Below are 21,376 nucleotides of genomic sequence, written 5' to 3'. Positions count from 1 at the left end.
AGAAAGTTCATGGAGAAAGTGTGTGATAGAAAGACAAATACACATTCCAATTTTTTTTGCACCAAAATGAACTAATCTTTTAATCCCAATTTTCATCAAGCTTTCAGAACTACATTTGTAAATATGGTCATATTTTTTTCCAAATAAAAAAATAGATCGGGGCACAGAAAATGCCAGAGAAAGTTCAACTGGAGGTGACATGAGGGCTTGCGGGGGCAACATCCAGGTGGATGCGAAGGTATTAGTAGCAATTTAGTCATTAAAGTTAAGTGGTGGGCTCAAGGGGATTAATTATATGAATCTGAATTAATTTATTTACATTGGTTAACAATAAACACAATCATATTACAGTTATTAATAAGGCATTTCTACTTCATATTTATATTCTAATTAATAGCAATTTAATAATGGATAGATTTACAATCTAATAAATTCACTGCTAGTTGCTAATTACATTCTAGTTAATGATGACTTATTAACGTTTTAGTACTGAGTTAAGGGAGGAGTTCATTGGTGTTCATTACATTAATAAAGAAAGAAGCAAAATAAAACTACGCAGGAGCCAGTGATTTGTTACATCATGAACCAAGAATTAGGATTCATTGAACTCTTTAGAAAAGGAACTCCATTGGTGGTTGGAGTGTAGGCAATCCAAGCAGAGCCCACTGCCAAACCCATACAAAATGAGAAAGCAGTCTGCCACTTGCTAGACTCAACATCCCACACTACCTTCCCAAGGTGCCTGAGAAAGCCACTGAACCAGTTGTACTCCCCTGATCTAAATTTACCTACATGGGAAGCCTGCAGGCAACAGGGGTCTGCTTCAGCCAGAAATCAGAAAGTCTTGGCAAGACCAGCATGCGTACCTTCGTGAGGAGGTGGAATTGCCCTTCCAAGTAGGGAAAAATTCTGGAAAGAAACCCCAGAATTCTCAGCCATGGTGTTCAGAGCAGTGCCCCTCAAGCTGAGGCATCTTGATCTGTGTTAACTCTCACCACTTCCCAGGTGATACTAGTACTGTGGGCCCAGGGGCCACACTCAGAGACGAGAGGGGAGGGGAGGAGGGGGAGGGGAGGGGAGGGGAGGGGAGGGGAGGGGAGGGGAGAGGAGGGGAGGGGAGGGGAGGGGAGGAGAGGAGAGGAGAGGAGAGGAGAGGAGAGGAGAGGAGAGGAGGTGGAAGGGAGGAAAGGGGAAGGGAGGAGAGGGGAGGGGAGAGGAGGGAAAGGGAGGAGAGGAGAGAGGAGAGGGGAGGGGAAGATGGGGGGAAAAGAAAGGGGAGGGGAGGGGAGAGCAGGGGAGGGGAGGAGGGAGGGGAAGAGGAAGGGGAGGGGAGGGGAGGGGAGGGGAGGAGAGGGGAGGAGAGAGGAGGGGAGGGGAGGGGAGGGGAGGGGAGGGGATATTTGGAAAGCCTGCATGCAACTTACCTGTAGAGAACCCCATTTTCTTGTGGCACTTGGTAAATTCAATATTAAAATAGGTGACCAGGGCGTGGACGTAGTCGTTGCGCTGAATCTGCAGGCAGAACGCAGATGTGAACGACAGCTCCTCCGTCTTCACCGTGTAAATGTCGACCTCCTGCAGCCCGGAGGAGAGAGAATGCCAGGAACTTAGGGTCCCAGCCAGGTCTTGGTTCAGCCAGCAGCCTCACCCAGAGACAGACTCTGCAGGGGGGGCTGTCACGATGTGTACAGTGCCTGCCCAGGGCCACCTGCTGTCCTGCAATGACCTCTTCCATCCTGTCTAGGGTGGAAAAGGGTCAGGCAATGATGGCCAAGAAGATTTGAATCAAAATCTAAGTGGATGTAGAATTAGGAGGGTAAGTCATCTAATTAAGGGGCGGGGATAGGAGTGGGAGGAGCGGGGAGAAGTTTATTAGAGGATGTGTCCCTAAAATTCAGTCAGAGCGCCCACCTGAGACACTTGTAGCAGCCTCCTAGACCCACCTGTCAGAAGCACACTGTGTCCTAGCAGACGGCCCCCCTTCTCACAGACTCAAATTCCCAAGCAAGCGTTCTCTCAGAAGCCAAGCCTGAACTCAACAAAGCCACAGACTGTGCTCAGGGAAGCTGTGCTGGCTAGACAGGTTTCACCAATAAATAAAAGACAGAAAGAAGAACTGGGAATTCTCAGCTCTGGCTGGGGAATGTTGGGCACAAAGAACTAATAATTCTCTCAATTGCAGGCAGGAAGTGGCTGAAAATCAATCTTGTGTGGGAACAAGGCTAACAGAAGGATGGCTTGCAACATGCAGTTCTTTTGCTTGGGAAGGACGCCAACCTGCCGTCTGTCTGGTTCCCATGATGTTGGGATAACCCTCTTAGGAGTTCAAGGGAGAGCCCGCAGGTACCCTGTACCCCCACGCAAGAGCTTTCTGTTGGTCAGGACTGTGGAGCAAGTGGCTTGTGATACCAACAGGTGGACCCATGTACCTCTAATGGACTGATGTTAACTTGGGTGACCCCCAAAGGTCACTGGGTAGGAGTTGACCCCCAGGTGGCACCAGTTGAGACGTCCTTAGATGGCTGCGGCATGTCCTCAGGAGTTGGTCCTGCTGGCCTCCTGGGCTGTCATGAGAGCACCGTGACAAAGTCCTGGCTGCTATATGCTCCTTCCTCTGCAATGCTCTGCCACCCACCACCACAGGGGCCCTGCCACCCACCACCCACCACCACAGAGCCATCCCCAGAAATGGCAGCAAAGCATTTGGCTTTTCAGCCTCCAGAGCCATGAACTAAGCAAATCTCTCTTTCCTTCATAAGTAGCTTGGCTCGGGTCTTTAATTATAGTGAGAAGAAAGTGAATAGGTATATTGATAACTCACAGGGGTCCCAGACTGGAATATGGCAGGAGTAGTGAGGAGAGAGTAGTCTGAGCAAAGAGAACCAAGATCAGTATAGAGACAGAAGGATATTTTTTATCACTACAGTTGTCTAGCAAAGGGGAAAGGGATGCAAAGGACCCAGTGACCTTCAAAAAGAAGTCTTGAGAACACAGCGATGACAAGAAGAGGAAGTAGTGGCCCAAGGAGCTGGCCAGATCAGAATCTAGCTGGGGTGAGCGGCCAGGACAGCCCCTGGAAGCTGACCCCTCTGATTGTTGCTTGGCAGGAGGGCAGGTGGTAGTACAGGGGTGGTGGGATGCTGGAGTTTTCAAATGTAAATTCTGTTGCATCTCTAGACTAAATGGTGAGCCCTGGGTAGGGTTTGCAGATTCTGATGGGCTCCTGAAGCCTAGTTTCTCCCAAGAATCCCCCAGGAGGATGCCCAGCAGGTGCACACTTCAGGGCCCCTGAGTTCCTCACACACTCAGCCCATGTTTCCATGTCTCCAAGTTTCTAGGTCCCTCTGCAGGACCAAGGAAGAGGGCCCAGACATGCCTCTCTGTAACAGCGACCCACAGAGTCAGACAAATGCATGGTCCAGCTCCCAAGGGACCCCCACACCTCTTCCTCTCCAACATAGACCATCTCTTGCCCTGTATTCATTTCTCCCAGACTCCGCTCCTGCCCTCTAACCACCCTGGCCTTTTCTCCTCTGGCTGCATTCTACCTGCGAGAGTGATGCTGACCCCATGAAAGAGGTCCTTCACCTTGCTCACTGGGGTACACTCTCAAGAGGTGCACTGCTGGCTCACACAGCAAGCCTCTCCCCGCAGCACAGCAGTCTAGCCTCCGCCATTAGACTGGAGCTCTTCAGGGGTAGCAGCTGCTCCTCTTTGGCTTGCACATCCTCAGTGTGGAACAGGGCCAGAGGTAGCAGCATTTGTTCGATTTGTCCTTCTTTTGGAAGGAGCTCTCCCCACCTCCATCCCCGCCTAGACTGTTTTTTCCTTCCCAGACTTCTCTGTGACCACCAACTGACAAGTCTCTTTAATGCTACTCCTTGGGTCAACAACCTTCCTTGGCTCCCTACACCTTCTCATTTGGACCTGACCTTTTCTCCATCACTGCCCTCATTTCTCTACTTCAAGCGCGTGCATGCGCAAGCATGCATACACACACACACACACACACACACACACACACGCATACATCCCATTCCATCTCCAGAGGGTCTGGCTATCAGACATTCATCCAGCAAATGTCAGCTGTCAGAGGGGCACTGTTCCATGGGTCCTAGACATATTTGCATCCCAATAGGGAGCCTGAACAAAAGCCTTCCAGATAAGTAATGAAGCTGTACCACTTTACATGAAAACAGTCAATAAGGGAGGCAGGTGCCCATCCAGGCCATCTGTGAGGGTGGGATTAGCTGCTGAGACACAAAGGACCCCCACCCCGCACTGCCCCAGGCTCAAAACCACTCCTTCCCCTGGCAGACTGGACCATCTGCAGATCAGCCTGATGCCCTAGGGCCCACCACTAAATAGTGCAGCAAATGATGACTCCAAACAGCAGTCTGGTCCAAACAGAGCCTTAATTATAATAAAGTGTCACACTCTGCAACATTAATAGCGATGAAAATAGCAATTATCTGTGTGAAGAAGGGCAAGTGTTTTCCCAACAGGCTCAGCGAGGCATTCTTAGAACACGGGTGAGAGAGCTAACAGAATGGCTGTCGTGGTTGAGGAGGAGGGGAGGAAAACCCAGGCATCCTCATCCTTGGTGAACAGGAAAGCACAGGCAAAAGAAGGGGCAGGTTGGCACCACACATTTCCGGTTGTGAGACACTATCCGAACCTCGGGGAGTGCCCAGGAGGAGTGTGCGGGGTGTCCCTGATCTCCCAGCCCTCCTCAAAAGTCTGGCTGCAATGATCCTGCACACAAGCAGGTGTAACCAAGGGCAAGATGCTGGCTGGCTCCTGTGTGAGAGTGGAGGAAAGGCAAGGGAAGACCAGACAGAACCAGGCTGGATAGTGACACGATGAGCAGGAGGAAAACAGAATTGCTATGGCTGTACCTGCAAGCCAGGCCTGGCATCAGGACAGGAAACAAAGAATCAGGGGTTGAAGAAATGCTATCCCCAAGCTGAAGCCATCCCCAGTAGGTGCCTTTGGCTGCAATGTTGACAGAACTCTAAGTTGTGGATCAACTACCTGCCCAGGGACACTTCCCCATAAAGAAGAGGCCCAATGATGGAGGGGCTGGCAAAAATAAACAAAGGGTATGTTTGTTCACAGTTACTCCTGCCTGGACTAACAACAGACTTGTCTAAGAAGTAGTGAGAGGGGCCAGCATTGTGATGCAGCAAATGAAACCACTGCCTACAACACTGGCATCCCAGATGGGACTGTCTGGCTCCTTGGCTTCTCCCATCTCTGATTCAGGTTCTTCAGGTTCCTGCTAATGCACATAGCACAAGATGACCCAGGTCCTTGGACCTGAGCCACCCAAGTACGGACCTGAGTAGATTTCTAGGCTCCAATTTCGGCTTGATCCAACCCCAGTCATCGTGACCATTTGAGGAGTAAACCAGCAGATAGCAGATACTCTCTTTCACTCTGTGTAACTCATCTTTCAAATAAACAATATATCCTATGTTTAGACATGGAGGACTCTTCTCATCTGGACAGGGCAGCAGTATAAATCAGTCATTTTTAAAAATATACATACATGTATTTCTTTTTATTGGAAAAGCAATTTCACAGAGAAAAGGAGAGACAAAGATCTTCCATCTACGATTCATTCCCCAAACAGCCTCATGGCCACAGCTGAGCTTATCCAAAGCCAGGAGCCACACGCTTTGTCCAGCTCCCCCATGTGGGTGTGGGGGCCCAAGGATTTGGGCCATCCTCTGCCACTTTCCCAGGTGCATCAGCAGAGAGCAGTGTAGGACATTGTGACCCTAGAGAGTCAGCGAACACAGGACTACAATTGATTGGATAATATTTGTAAGAGTATAACTTAATGGGTGCCTTTTGTGCGACTGATTGAATATCCTTTGCATGGTATACCTGATTGGATTTCATTTGTATGAGAACACTTGGTGGAATAAACAAGACAAAAGGAGTTCCAAACAAAAGTATAGAAACAGTTGATGGGTTTTGTTGATAAGCTCAATACCTCCACCCTTATCCTATATGACTCTCAGTGTATTAAGTCTGATGCGCCTAATAAATTTCGGCTATTGATCATCAGTCACACGTGTTATTATTGGCTCCGTGCACCAAGTCCATCGCTGCAGTACAGCGACAGAACAAAATCAGAAGTGGAGCAGCAGAGCTACAAATGACTGCCCATATGGAATGTTGGTGCTGTATGTACACATTTAATACACCACGATGGTACAGTGCCAGTCAGCCCCATAGCAGTCTTCCAGAAACTTCCCTCACTGCAGTGGCCTTGGGTTTTGCCCTCTTGATCCTTCCAGAGATGACTCAACATTTGCAGGAACAAAATCACACACACACACACATAAGAATTCGTGTTCTCAGGGGAGGATGAACACCTACATAATGAAACTATGATCCTAAACTTGAAAATCAGCTTGGATCATCCAAAACTGATTTCTTTCTATATTTAAATAAACACACAAGGGGAAAGCAGTTAGCCTGATGGAATGCCCAGGTTGAAGCCCCAAGAGCTCCAGCTCCTGAGTCCAGCTTTCTGTCGACGCCTGCCCTGAGACGCAGCAGTGGTGGCTCAAGCAGGAGGGTTCTTGTTGCCCCTGGGGGAAGCCTGGGTGGAGTTCTAGGCTTCTGGCTTTAGCCTTGGCCTTGCTGCGACCCATCTGAAGCATCTGAGGAATGAATCAGTGGATGGACCTCTTGCTAGCTGCCTCTCCAATAATTAATTTTAATGTCTAATAAGAATGAAGCAGCACCTATGTATATGGTTCAACATAAAGTATTAGCTTCTAGAAATGCAAACACACAAAAGAAGGACTGAAAGAATTAGTTTCCCCTGAAGGAGTCTAGTATTGGAGGGGAGGCAAAAGGTGTTAGATGATGACCACTGCCCGCCTGGTGCTGACCAAAGTGGCCTTGCATTCCAAGATGGCACAGCCAGGTTCCCAGCATGCCCCATACCCAGGATAAGTCTCCAGACCTTTATTAAACAGGCGTTGGTCACCACTTGCTTTGGGTCCACAATGTCCACCAGCGGCTCCTTCATGGCCACATCCCGGATGCAGGTCATGTCAAAACCATACACGTTCTCCCACCCTGCAGAAACAGGCCAAGACATGAGACAGGCAGCAAGACCCCCTAGGAAAAAAAACCCTCCCTCTTGAACACCGGAGAATAGCATGCCAGAGAGGAGTGGGATGGGGTAGAAGGGGCTGCAAGATTCCCTTGTATCCGAGTCAGGTGAAAATCACTCTCTCTGGTGGGGAGCAGTGCCCATCACTCTTCCACATATTCTCCAATGTGCTTGTGCAAAAGGCAGGTCCCTGCCTTACAGCTCACACAGCTGAAACGCGTGTCTACACTCCTGCCCCTGTGAACTCCCCCAGCTGCTTTCTATGGTCTTATTACTGTGTTGTTCTGCACATCCAGAATGACCCTCCTGTTTCCTTTTTCCCACCTGCTTCCATGGATGCAACACAGCCAAAACAAGCATGGGTCTTCATCAGGTGCAATGGACTACAGCACTGCCTCTAGCTTCCTAGGCCCTGTGCAAGCAACACAACCTCTTGGAACCTCAGTCTGTTGGCCTGGGGAAGTACACAGTCATCTTGACTTCTCTCCACACCAGGAAGTGTTCCCCAAGGACCCATCCCATAATAATCCCTGGGTAGGGCAATGACCATCCCAGCTGCGCTTGCTTTCCAGACTCTTTGGGCTACTCATAGAAAGGACACTTCACTTGGGAGGGAGAAACATTTCAGGGGCAGAAGTTGGTGAGTATAAATAAACCAAAGTCTGAGGGCCCGAGATCACTGCCCAATAATAGTAAGAACTGCCATTATAGACAGCTCACCAAGACAACTGTGACTGGGATTGGTTGGTGTGTGGTTCACACTCAGTCCCTGGTCCAACATCATGCACCATGACACAGGTGGAGATCGGGCTCCAGCCCAACACAGTACAACCCCTGGGTCAACTACCCTGACTCCATTGTGACAGCACCCAGCAAGGCCGTGTTCTCTGCTGACAGAAAACCTTCTGCCTTCTCTTGCAGTTTGTGGGCAGCTGCCTGCCTCCCGTTTATCTGTTTATTCGGATGGCTTTAGATGTGTCTTGAAGTAGAGATGTTTTTCTCTCAAATCTTAACCAGATTGCAAGTTTCTTTACAAATGGTCCCTTGGGGCATGTCCATCCCTGTGTCTGCTTAAGGGATGAGGAAGGGAGGGGGCAGTGTGGGAGAGTGGTCGCTGGGAGCTTTGTTCCTTTCACTTAGATTGTTCTCGAAGGCACACAACAGACTTCCCTGAGGAGCAGAAGGCTGGAAAAACACTCACTTGGGGGATTCTGGCTGGAGGACAGGACAGGCTCTAATCTTATCCCAAGAAATCACTCAAACTGGAATCCAACTTCCAGCAGAAAGGGGTGCTGGGGGAAGAGTGCTGCTCGTGGGCTTCCTGGAAGAAGGTCCTTTGGAATCTAGAAACAGTTCTGTCCCCTCCAAGAACAGGACCCACATCCAGACTAACACTGCTCCTGTAGGCACCTGCAGCGATATGCCTGCCCTTCCCTTCCATGGATCAAAGTTAAACACAAGCATTGGGCAACATCCCAAAGGCTCATGTGTAGATTGGTGTCCACATCTGAAGTCTGCCATTTATTTACCTTGGGCAAAAACAGGATCTTTCTATCTTTTTCTCTTGGTTTCATCTCCTTTATAGCAGAGATAATGGTGGTGTTGAGGTGCATGAACTTAAGCTGCCATCTGCAGCATCAGTGTCCCATTTAAGTGCTGGCTTGAGTCTTTGTGGCTCCACTTCTAATCCAGCTCCTTACTAATGCCCTGGGAAAGCACTGAAGGATGGCTCAAGTGTTGGGGCCTCTGCCACCCAAACAGGTAATCCAGATGGAGTTCTAGACTCCTGACTTGCAGCCTTGGCTATTATGACCATTTGGGAAATGAACCAGTGGATGGAAGACCACTCCATCTCTCACTGTTTCTGTCACTTTGCCTCTCAAATAAATAAAAATAAAATCTTTTAAAATGTGGATGATTGCAATGATGGTGGCTATGTTATATGGAGAGGTGATGAGGACTAAGTTTGATCACAGATGTTAAGTGCTTTAGACAAGAGTCTGGCATGTCAAAAAAAAAAACCTTGGCATTGTTACCATTGAGCAATCTGAGCTCTGGCTTTGCTGCCATTCAAGCTGTGTGACCATGAGCAGTTCACATACACCTCCAACACCACCTTCTCTGGGCTCAATTCTAAAATGAGGATGTTGGCTCAGTGGTTCTATAGTGTAGGTTCATCACGAGCACTTGAAAAAAAAAAAGATTTATTTTATTCTTATTGGAAAGTCAGATACACAGAGAGGAGGAGAGACAGAGAGGAAGATCCTCCGTCCATTGATTCACTCTCCAAGCGGCCTCTACAGCCAGAGCTCAGCTGATCCGAAGCCGGCAGTCCAGAGCTTCCTCTAGGTCACCCACACGGGTGCAGGGTCCCAAGGCTTTGGGCTGTCCTCGACTACTTGCCCAGACCACAAGCAGGGAGCTGGATGAGGAGCGGGGCTGCCAGGATTAGAACTGGCACCCACATGGGATCCCAGCGCATGCAAGGTGAGGATTTTTATTCACTAAACTACCATGCCAGGCCCGGGAGCACTTTTTAAAATAGAGACTCGAGAGCCCAATTAGATATGTAGAAATTGTTTGAAAGTTGATGAGTTTAAAGCTACATAGGCAATTCCAAGCCATTTGAGACATGAACCCATGGATGGGAGGTTTGTGCCTCCTCCCCCTCTCTGTATCGCACTGCCTTTCAAATGAATAAATGAAACCAAAAAAGAAATCCAATCCCAACATTTAATACCTTTCTTGCTTCCCATTGCCTCCAATGACCTCAGGAAGAGTTAATGCCTATCTTTTCTCCACCCTCTGCTTTTTAGGGAACAGATCACCCAGGGCCTTCCATTTTTTCTTTTTCTCACTTCTGCTGACCATTCATTTCCCACCAGGCCCCTTTACCAGCAGCAGAGCTGAGATCCGAGAGGATACAAACAGATTAAATTTCTGTTGCAATTATATTAAATGGTTAAATGTAAGGATGACTGGCCACCAGGAAATATTGTTATTAATTATCTAGAGATTTAAAAAATAACACCAGAAGGGCCTGTGAGCTTTCTGTTTATGGATTGAAATAAACTGAAATGGATTGTGCAATGAATGGAACTGAAGCAACAACACAACCTATTAATACAGACTATACTGACTCAACTCCCCACTCTAATATGCTGGCAAGAAAAAAGAAGGTTTCTTTTCTGGGCATAAAAATTATTCCCTCTCTACACTGGTTTTTTTTTTTTTATGATTTAGTTAGTTTAAAGGCAAGGCTATCAGAAGGGGAAGAAAGAAACAGAGAAAGAAAAAAAACTTTCTCCTCCTGGTTTGCTTTCCAAATGGATGCAACAGCCAGGACTGGGCCAGGCTAAAGCCAGAAGCCAGGAACTCCATCTGGGTTTCAAGTGTCCATTGCTTTCCCGGGTGCATTGCTAGGGAACTAGATTGGAAGCAGAGCACTTGGAACTTAAACCAGCACTCTGAAATGGGGTGTCAGCAACTTAGGTTGTAGCCAACACAGCAGCAAGCTGGACCCTGGTCTACTGTTTGTTTATTCAGTGTGTCCTCTATTAATGAGGAAAAAAATATATGACTTATGAAAAAATTAGTATCCACCATCAAAAGAACAACTAGTCACAGGACCAGGTTCAAACACAGCTCAGATGTTGGAAAGACCCAATAGATACCTTAAAGTCAAGGTCACAGACTTGTTGAAGAAGCTGATGGAAAGGCAGACAATGTGTGTGATGGAGAGGGAACCTCATCAGTGAGCTGAAAACTGCCTTTCAAAAAGTCAACAGGAATGCTAGGAACCAAAGTCACAACATCAGAGAGGAAGAGGTTCCTTTCAATGAGATCATTTAGCAACATTATTACCAGAGGAAACATTCAATAAATTTGAAAACAGATCAACCCAAAGGACCCAAGTTGAAACATAAATAGAAAAAAAATGAGAAAAGTAAAGTGTCCATCATACGGATGAGACAATATCATTCACTATCCAATACATCTGTAAAACAAGATGTGAGATTTCTTGAAGAGAAAATAAAGAAAATTGAAGAGGAAGATATATTTGTATGGGTAATTACGTGACACTTTCCCTAAACAAATAATCAACCCACAGATTCAAAAATTGCAAAGGCTATGGGTAGGATAAATGCAAAGAAAAGAAAGCTAGCTGAGCCACGTGTCTGAAAACCAAAACAGAAATCTCAAAAACAATCAAAGGTAAAAAGGGTAAAAAAAGGAGGAGGCCTTGGAATAGGTTTAACTTCTTATTGGAGGCAGTGTTATGGTATGAGGCAGCTAGTTCAGGGTTATGAGCTTGGAAGCCACGCCTCTCCCACCCATGTGGTTCTTTCTGTCCACCTGAGACACTCACTTATTATCACCTGGAACCTAAAAGGGAGAGGTATTATGTAGTTGCATAACCACTCCGCTCACAAGCCGCATAAAGGCCCATGATAAATTGGGACTCCCTTTCTTGGTCATGCTTCCCTAGCTCTTGCACTCCTGGCCTCTTGGCCTCCTCCCCAGTACTTGCCTGCTCTCTGGCTTTCACAGACTCTGAGGACAGGTAGCCCCTGAGCACGACCCCTGTGTGTCTGTGTTCCTCACCCTCTGTTCACTGCTTGGGCACGTCAGTGAAGACAAAAATGCTAAGATGTTTTATATTTCTAATTTGTATACTTTCAAGAGTTCCAGGAGAGGAAAGGTCTAATAGTACTGGAATACGGATAGAGAAGCCAGTGAAGGTGAATGTTTGCAGCTTTGTAAATGTGTCCAGATTGTTCACAACATGTCACTTAGGATAATTTATATAGCTGGGGAAGTTGGCACATAGATCTGCAGCTTAATGAACTGATTGCACAGTAATGACCATTTGTTCCTCTCAGGGTTTTGATTCAGATTGGATTGCCATGATGACTTTTCATCTGCTAATTTCTAGTGGGAGCTGCCATCACCAAGCTTGGTTAATAGACTCCCAGTACATCTTAGACTTGTCTGGCATGATCTCTCTCGCACCCCGAAACATCAGCAGCGACATTCCCCCTTCTTCACAGTGGTCCAGGGATTTGAATGTCTCTGCCAAAGCCGATGGGACTGCCTCCAAATCCTGCCATGGAACACCAGCAAGTCCTACCAGGAACCATCAACAGTTTCTACTCTGGGCAAAATAAATGTTCATACAATAGTTTCATGCTTTTGAGGCTTTCAGCAGCAAAGTCAACCCCTTGCGTAAAATGGATGTTGGGTGTATATGTGGAGGAGAAACTCAAGGGCAACACTGACTTCCCAACCCACCCCAAGCTCCAAGAAGGCTTGTGCTCCAGTTCCCAGCTGTAGACATGGCTCTTGTTTCCAATCTGCCCCCACAGCACAAGCTCATGTCCAACCTTGTGCCTTGACCAGGATGCAGACTGCAGTACTGGGTACTGGAGGAGCTTCATGCAACAGCTCACAAAGGAATAGAATAACCGTTGAGTTTCTTTCCTGTTTGGGGATTCTACGAAGCTCCTCTGCAGTCGACAATTTTTAAAGTGATTCCTCTTCTCTCCCAGTGAAACACTACGCTTGGTACATTCCTCTTCTGCTGGTTTGCTTCTATGCTTCATTCATTCAAGACCTATGTTCTCTACTAACTGATGAGAAAATTGAGGGCAGATTCTGCATTTTGCACAGCTTTTTACAAATGTACTTATATATGAAAGGCAGAGAAATAGAGAGGGAAGAGATGCTGAGAGGGAGAGAGAGATCTTCCATGTGTGGGATCACTCCCCAAATGCCTACAATAATAAGGACTGAGCTAGACTGAAGCCAGGAGTCTGGGACTCCATTCAAGTCTCCAACATAGGGGGCAGGGAGACAGGTACTTGGGCAATCTTATTCTGCTCTCATGAGCACATTAGCAGGGAGCTGGATCAGAAGCAGTGTAACCAGGACTCAAACCAGACTCATCCCACAGGGGATGTTGGCATGACAAACAAGGCTTTAACTGCTACCTCTCAACATCGGCCCATGGTGCATTCCTGCTTGTCCATGTTGCATGTAGTTGAGAAAGGGAAGGCAAGAAGGAAAGTGGGAAAGGAGAAAGGTGGGAGGGAAGAAAGCTTTTTTTAAAAAAAAAAAAAGTATTTCCTTTCTGGAAGGGACTGGGCATTGAGCATTGGGCACTGGGCACATCTCACTCTCCTGCCCCTCTTGAAGATTTTTCCTTCCTGCCTGGTTCTTGGCTTTGGGAAATGTGCTTACTCTCGTTCCCTTAGCAACCAGCAGTCTTTTGGCTTTACTTTTGATTTAAAACTCAGAGTAACCCACATCCCTGTGGATTTGAAACAGATTTCTAAATGAGTTTCCTTCCTTTACTTAAAAAAATGTTAACATAAAGCTTAGCAATATTTTAAATATGTTTTAAGTGTTTGTTTTCTGAGGTTTTTTTTTTTTTTTTTTGGCGGGGAGGAGGAAGCAGAGACTCCAGAACAAGAAAAACAATGGGACTGAGTTTCCAATTTATTATTATTATGATTATTATTACAGAAATCATGAGAATTGCAATGGGTATGGCAACAAGCCATGAGACCTCCAGCTGGAATGCCAGCTCCTTTGAGGACCAGGCTTCCAGGGAGAGACCCCGGACTGGCTCATGTTCAGGTATACACCCCAGTGCCTCCCCAGCAAAGCCTGATGGAGGGGAATGGAAATACGTGCCTGGGGCTGCAGCTTAGGAAACGTGTGGGTGCAGATGCCCCTGGAGCAGTTGTACAAAACCCTGTTGAGTGTCACTGCACAACAAAATCTCCAATAGGCAGCTCCAGGGTGCAATGCATCCTGTTGACACATGCCTTTGGTCTTTTTCGCAATGTTGGAGGATGAGACCAACAGATATGGCATGCATGCTTGCCAGAGTGATGAGCAGAGAAGGGTAAGTTACACATTCAGGGACCAGAACCAGCGCCATCCCATAGAAACACCAAGAACTGTCCTTTCTTGTGCGTGATGGCACTTATCCTCAGAAGAAGCCTGTGGGGTGAATAATGTTGTTTCACAGGCTGGAAGATGTTCTTGGCTCAAAACTATCCAGCCAGCAAATGGCAAAGTCAAGATTAAACCCAGGGCCAGCTGACATCCAAGCATGTGAATTAGGCCACCCTGTCTCACTTTGCTCTTGCTAGAACTCCTACCCCCATCAGTCTGGAAACCAGTACCAAAAAACCACACCAGACCAGCTGGGACAGACAGTGAGTGACCCAGGGTGGTCTCTAGAATATAGGGTCCTCTTGCCTTTGAACCTGGCTCTAAACTTCCTACTTTGGCTTAACATTTCCAGAATGGTGCAGACACACATCAAAAACAACTTCCATGGTTTGGATGAGTTCTTGCCAATAGTATGAACAACAATTCAATGACAACTGCTTGGATCCACACAGCAACAATTTGTTGAGCTTCAGAGTCTCAGGATAGTGGCCCTTGCTTATATATTTAGAATCTCTGTGAGCCCCTCCATGCTGATTCTGCACCTTATCCCCTGGGACAGGAACCTCAGATGTGCTGATTCTGATGGATAGTTTTAGAGCTTCTGGCCACCTGCTTTGGGCTTGGTAAATCATGTGGTTGGTTGTGTGTGTCTTAACCCCTTGGTCATGCTTGCTTCTGACTGAGAAGGTTTTCTATAATCTCATTAAGAACCAGATCCACATCACTGAGAAATGACATTTAAATAGAATGAAAGAATCCTTTGGGCATCAGATAAAACAGTTTGGAATGGAGAGGGCACTTGGTCCAGCAGCTAAAAACACTGGTTGGGAGGCCCAGGCCCTGGGCCCCAGGTAGCAAATCCAAGTGCCAGATTCTGGCTCCTGACTCTAGTTTCCTCTTAATGCAGACCCCAGGAGGCAGCGGTAGTGGCTCAAGTGACTGGACTCCTGCTATCCATGTGGGAGACCTGGGTGGAGTCTCTGGATCCTGGTCTTTGCTTAGCCCAGCCCTGAATGTGATTAGCATTTGCACTTTGGAGATCCAGTAGATTTTGGAGATCCTTTTCAATATCTCTGTCTTTGAAATAATTTTTTAAAAATTCTTTTAAAAATTGTAAAGTTCTTTTTGGTCTTATCTTTTGAAGGAATCATGTGTTTTAACCTGATAAGACACTATGAACACAGATTTAGATTTGATTCTCTTATCTCTCCATATATGTATGTATGCATATACACACACATGCACATGAGGGTGTGTGCACACACACATATGTGATTGTTCAAAGTGAAGTCTGCATTTCCCAGAATAATATGGCAAAGTTGGGTGGTTCCAAGGCCAGACTCAAGCTGATGGACCCAGCTAGAGGACCCTCCCCACCAGCTCCGGCTCCTGCAATGGACTTAGAGGATCACTGAGCCTCCTGAACAGGCTCTCAGCATATGTCCTGCTCTTTTCTGAAAAAACGCATGGCTTCCATTCCCTTTTCACCCCCTCTACGTTCATTCTCCCACTTCGGAACGTTTGAGAGCAACTGTACTGTTTAATTTCTTTCAGTAGCTCTCCCATTCTTGGGACCCAATGAGATGCATTTAGAGAACAGTCTCAGATACATCTCACAGAGCTGCCAGCTATGCGCTCAACTCAAGAAATTCATCTGAGGCCCAACCACAACATGCAAGAGACAAAGCCAATGGTGACTTACAGTGGATTTTGAAGTCCTTGTATTGTCTGTCTTCAATTGCTACCACGTACAGAGCTGCCCGGTCTGGAAACATAAGCCCTCCGGGTTTCTGTTGACGAATTGTGGGGAAATGGGTCTCGTAATCTATTCACCTGATAAAGACATCACATTTTGAACTGCACATGGAGTCAGCAGACAAGCCCCCTGTTGCCAGCATTTCTCCCTTGGGGGAACCATCACTTTGGCCGGGGTTGGGATTCAGACAACAATGTTCAGTGTTTTCTTTCTGAAGCAAGAATTTAAGGGACCTTGATGTTGATAGTACAAGTGCAATAGGGTCAGAGTACACAAGTGATGAGTAGAGAAAGACATCAACCGAGAGGAGCCAGCGTGAGCAATACCCATGGCCCTCTGGTAGCCACGCAAGTCCTAGCATCTGTTGGACAGACAAATTCATATTTTCTCAAGACAGAATGCAAATGAGGCCAAGGTTAGACCTCCAAGACCACATCCTGACACTAGCTATACTGGACTGGAGAGAATTGTCCCACCCCCTGACAACACATTAGCTGTATTATAGTGAGGGACGTGGGAGAGGGCACCTTGTCACTCACTTCCCCCTCTGAAATCCTCACTCCCTAGGTTGTTGGCTGGAGCCAGAGCAGCAAGACAGTGAGCAGACCAACGAGGGCGCAGCACTGGGGGCACTTACCAGCCACTTGTCCCTGGCAAAGATCACCGTGTTGAGCATGGATTCATAGAACAGACAGTAGCCCATCCACTCGCTGATGATGATGTCCACCTTCTCCACGGGCAGCTCCACCTCTTCCACTTTACCTTTAAATATGGTGATAACTGGAAAATAAGAAGCCCAAGGCCATGCTATGGAAGGAGGACCCCCCTAGAAGCCACGAACACTTCACTTCCAAGCCAGATCTGCAGGTCATGCCTGAACCACTTGCCTAATCATTTGTATACATGGCCTCCTTCTCTTTTGTCTTTGTTTCTTAAAGGCCACCAACATCAAAGCTCTGAGAAACTGTAGGCCACACAGCCTCAGATCCCATCTGGGCTCCTCATCAGCAGAGCTTTATCAACCCAAGGTCGCATGGAGGTCAGCGTCTGGTGCTGTTTTAATTCCATAAGGATGACAGAAAGTTGGTTCAATCAGCTGTGACAAGACCCTGACTCAGACAATGTGGAATGATTAATCATAATTAATTGCACTCCTGGGAGCAATAAACTCTAAACTGGGAACTTTCCCCCATAGCTCCAAGTGTGCAAATCAGACATCCAGATTTTTGTTTTTGTTGTTGTTTTTAATGGGATTTTTTGGACTTTGGGGATTTGAATGGTTGTTACAGAAACAGTCATTCGGATTAAAGGTCACTTGCTTAGCTTTGTAACTCTTTTTAAAGTTAGGCCAGTCCAGTCTCATTTGAGCTTCCACCGTGCACCCACCAGACTCAGCTGACCCCATAGAATCTCAGATAGGTGTTCTCCTAATTTTATATTTCTCATTGTTTCAGAGAGCAGAAAAGTAGATGTCTGGCAGAAAAGTAAATGGGAGGATAACAGGTATGACAGTATCTTAGGAGCCCATGAAGATCCCCGATGCCTCTTCTCACCCCAGAAAAAACCCTAGTTCTATTCTCTGCACTTTCTCAACCCTTTGCTCACATGTCAGTTTTGGCCACAGCCACGCCCATTGCTACACACCTGCTGAGAACCCCACCTGCCTCAAACCTGGGAATGCGTTCTCTCGCTTCCCTACTTTAGCTTCCTATTTCCAAGACAGGGCTGAGCACTTGACCCCCTTGTGAACATCCAGGAACCATGAATGAGTTGAATAGATGAATGGATGAATAAGCCATTCTGCACAAAGGGCATGGAGTGAGGAGACAAAAGATGTGCAAGCTAGTCCTAATTATGATTGTAAAAATTGCTAGCACTTGCATTGTGGCTTGCAGAGGTATTGTCTCAGAAAACCAGGGAGGAACTTTTGTGGTTGACTTTCTGGCTCCATTTGCCTGTTGAGAGAACTGAAGTTTGGAAAAATCAAATCGCGGAGCCCAATACTAGGCTCACTGTAGAGCCTTACTCAAGTCACTCGCCTCCCCAGAGGGTCTTCTGCATCACCTGAGAGATGAACTTTAATAAAACCTGATCTGCCTACACCAGCTGGGTTGTTGTGGCTAGATTAGGTAACTGGTTAGGCTAATGAGCGAAAGGAAATCAGAGGAGTCAATGGACTAGGCATCCGTCTCCCCAAGGTTGGCCAGGTTGGTTGAGAAAGAATCATCACAAACAGCCACAGCAGACCAGACCCATCAATCTTCCCTGATGCCACCCTCTATCTTGGCTGCCTGCCCTGGCTTTCTCTGGGATCCAGATTCACAGATAAAGCCAGCCCATTCTGGAGCCAGTGGTGATGGCAGTGCGGGGGTTAGGGGGTGGAATGGCATCAGTGTCTTTACCACAATATCTTTGTCCTCAATGTCTGGGGCATATCCTGCAGCAAAGGGCCCCATTACTGACACTGCATAGTGTTACTGCTCTGGGGGCCTCCTAACCTCCATAATGGTAACTCTTGCAACATGGCACCTCTCTCCTGGTCCATGCCCCATCTTCATCCAAAAACACAGTGTTTGAGGTCCCATGTTGTCCCAGGGCACTGTTGTCCCGGCAGCATGTCCCAACCTGATCTGGATCCTTTCAGCAGGCAGGTCCCAGACTGCTGGGTCAGAGCTGTAAAGTCATGCGGACTTAGGTCTGAGCATTTTCTGAGCTCGAGGCTCTGCCTAACATTTCTCCTGTCATACCAGAGTAATCGAACCTGTACCAGACTCCCTGTCACCCCAAAAGATCACTTACTACTTAGAACCCTTGGAATCATCCAACTCAGCACAATGATCATGGATAGGTGACTGCAATGGCTTGGCCAAGGTGGGCTGGGGTTTTTCAGAATGGATTGAAGTCCACAAGAATGCATAAAGCAATGTAGCTGCCCCTGACTCAGGCATCCAGCAAACCAGTCCAGGTTCCCCAGTCACCCACTCTGGCAGAAGCGTATACGGGACAAACTACCTCCTGCAACAAGAGCATTTGTCCAGTTGGCTTTCTCCAGCCTTAGCATCCACATCTGCGGATTCAACCAACCACAGACAGAAAAATATCAAGGGAAAAAAATTGTGACTGCATTGAACAAAAACAGGTTTTTCTTTCTTGCCATTATTCATCCAACAATACGAAATACCAACTATTTCCATTGTTTGAGGTATTGTAAGTCAAGATGACTTAAAGTGCAGCAGAGGCTGTGCGTAGGTGTTATGCAAACACTATGCCATTTTATAGGAAGGACTTGAACATCTGTGGACTTGGCTGTCCGTGGGGGTCCTGGAACCCGTGTCCCGCTGACACTGCAGGAAGACTGTGCAGCCAAGGCCTTCTGTACAAAGCACTCCCCCGCCCATGGCATGTAGCATTGGCCAGGCTTGGCAGCTTTAAGGTCTGCACCATCATGCCCCCTGCAGAGAAAAGTGTCCCCTTCCTACCCACGCTGTGCTGGTAAATGTTTAATAACTCACTCTACAAAGAAAGAAACCCTGCTACTCCTGCCACAGCCAATGCCAAGCCCAGGATGTGATGTCACCAGGGCAAAGTTGGGAATTGGTGCACGTGCAGCATGGGCTGTGAGAGGACTTCAGCCTGCTGTTGGGGTTACCCATTCAAAAGCAGACTCTGCCTCCCTTTTTTTTTCCATGATGGCATCCCGTTTCTTTCTAAGCAATTTCACATTTTGTAGTTTGACGAGCTTCTGCTCATGTGCTTTGCTGTCTGTCTGCTGTGTGAGACTGCAAACAGCGAGAGCGAAGATTTGGTCCATCCTAGACGACACTTGCTGATGCCCCACGCTTGGCACAAGGCCGAATGTGGATAACAAAAGCCCCGAGAGGAGGAAAGTTGTGAAACTCATTTCTAAGAATCCTAATGGGTTGTCTCCTGAGTAGTTAGGAATTGCTAGGCACTGCTAGTACAGGTTCATTAAAAGTAACTACATATGTTTCATCTCACTTCCTCTTTGGACAGTGCTGTTAGTCAAGGTAAGTGAAACGCCAATAATGATAATAGCTAGCATCCCGGGCCTCTGGCTGCCTAGAGAGGCTGTTGTCACGGTGTGTGCTGTCAGGGTTCAGATCCTCACATCTGGCTCTTCAGGGAGCTGGAAGCTTGGTCTGTTGCATCTGCTGATTCCTGTGGTGTAAACATTTCCACCACAGCCACTGCATCCTTCCACACACTTCCTGCAAATGTAACCATCAACTCCCAGGACCCTGTAAGAAGCCTACTTCAGACCACCGCAGTGTTACATCAAGCAATTATGGAATTCCCTACCATGACCTGAGGAGGCATGAGCCATCTTGGTCTCATTTCACAGATGAGGAAAGGAAGGCACATAAATGAACATTATGCTAATTCTAGCAGAGTGTGAACCAGGAAGGCGAGTCGTGAGGCAGTGCTGCCAGGGCACCGTCCAAGGACTTCAGCAAGTACGGTCTTAGACAAGCCCTCTCAGCCACTGTGTCCTAGCAGAGAAGATGGTGATGGTGTGGATTCACAGCTGGGGACAGGGTGGTACTGCCAAGTGCAGATTCGGAGCTGCCCACCGGAGCCTTCCAGGATGCCCTACGGAGAGGACACAAGGCAATGACCACCAGGAACAGGAAACCCAGGTTGAATTAAAAACGCCCATCAACCAGGTAAAGGCCAGGAAACAGAGTGCAGCAAGAGCATGTAGGTAGACAACAGAGAGAAGCTGGTTTCTGGCTAGGACCTGTGTGACAACTGCTTATGGAAAACAGAACTTTCTGCTGGATGTTCAGCATGGCATTCCCTGTACGTATCTTTTAGCACGGCTCCCAGTAGGAGCGAGACACTAAGCATGGCTAGGGAAGAAGGTGGCTCAAACTCAAGTCCTCCAATATAAAAGAGGAGGGAAGAAGAGGGAGATGGGTGGGCTGGCAGTGTAGGGGAAGGACGCCTCACTCCTGCATGGCCCCACCCCTGGGAGGACTGCAGGGAGGCAAACCCCTCCTTCAGGGCAGGGGGAGCTTCCTAACAATCCCAGATCCTTGGATAACTGGCAATGAGCTCCCCATTGGGAAAGACATCCAAGAATGGAAGATGGCCATGAAGGATGCTAAAGAAGCACAGAATCACATGTTCTTTATATTGAGGCTTGGATCCTGTGGTCCAGAATTATTAAGGTGAAGAACATTAACCCTAAATGACTGTAACTGATCCTGGTTAATACCTGGAAGGATTGTCAATTGGCTTAGTAGTTAAATGCCACTTAAGACACCTCTATTCTGTTACCAACGTGCCTGAACTCAGTTCTGGCTTCCTGCTAATGCACACCCTGGGAGGCAGCAGGAGATGGGGTTCAAGTACTTGGGTCCCTCCCACAAACTTGGAAGGTCTGCATTGAGTTCCCAGTATGCACAGTTAGCTTGGCTCAGCACCAAAAGCTGCAGACATCTGGGGAGTGAACCAACAGTTCAAATTTCTCTCTGTATCTGTCTCCCTGTAGGATC

General features: G+C 47.4%; 1 protein-coding gene across 1 annotated transcript in view; it reads right to left on the bottom strand.

The window, feature by feature from the left end:
• PRMT8 (protein arginine methyltransferase 8) overlaps positions 1-21,376 on the bottom strand; it is a 69,255-nt gene that overhangs the window by 5,904 nt on the left and 41,975 nt on the right. The window contains exons 5-8 of the mRNA XM_040978998.1: positions 16,495-16,637; positions 15,804-15,891; positions 6,986-7,101; positions 1,425-1,575 (exon numbers count right to left, since the gene is read on the bottom strand). Coding sequence (XP_040834932.1) covers positions 1,425-1,575; positions 6,986-7,101; positions 15,804-15,891; positions 16,495-16,637 — 498 coding nt within the window. The remainder of the gene's footprint in view (positions 1-1,424; positions 1,576-6,985; positions 7,102-15,803; positions 15,892-16,494; positions 16,638-21,376) is intronic.

This window comes from Ochotona curzoniae, unplaced genomic scaffold (genome assembly GCF_017591425.1).
Source record: "Ochotona curzoniae isolate NIBS_2020 unplaced genomic scaffold, NIBS_Ocur_1.0 contig_2927, whole genome shotgun sequence".
Taxonomy (NCBI): domain Eukaryota; kingdom Metazoa; phylum Chordata; class Mammalia; order Lagomorpha; family Ochotonidae; genus Ochotona; species Ochotona curzoniae.
The sequence above is the reverse complement of the archived record's forward strand: the minus strand, read 5'-3'. Positions and strand labels throughout refer to the sequence as shown.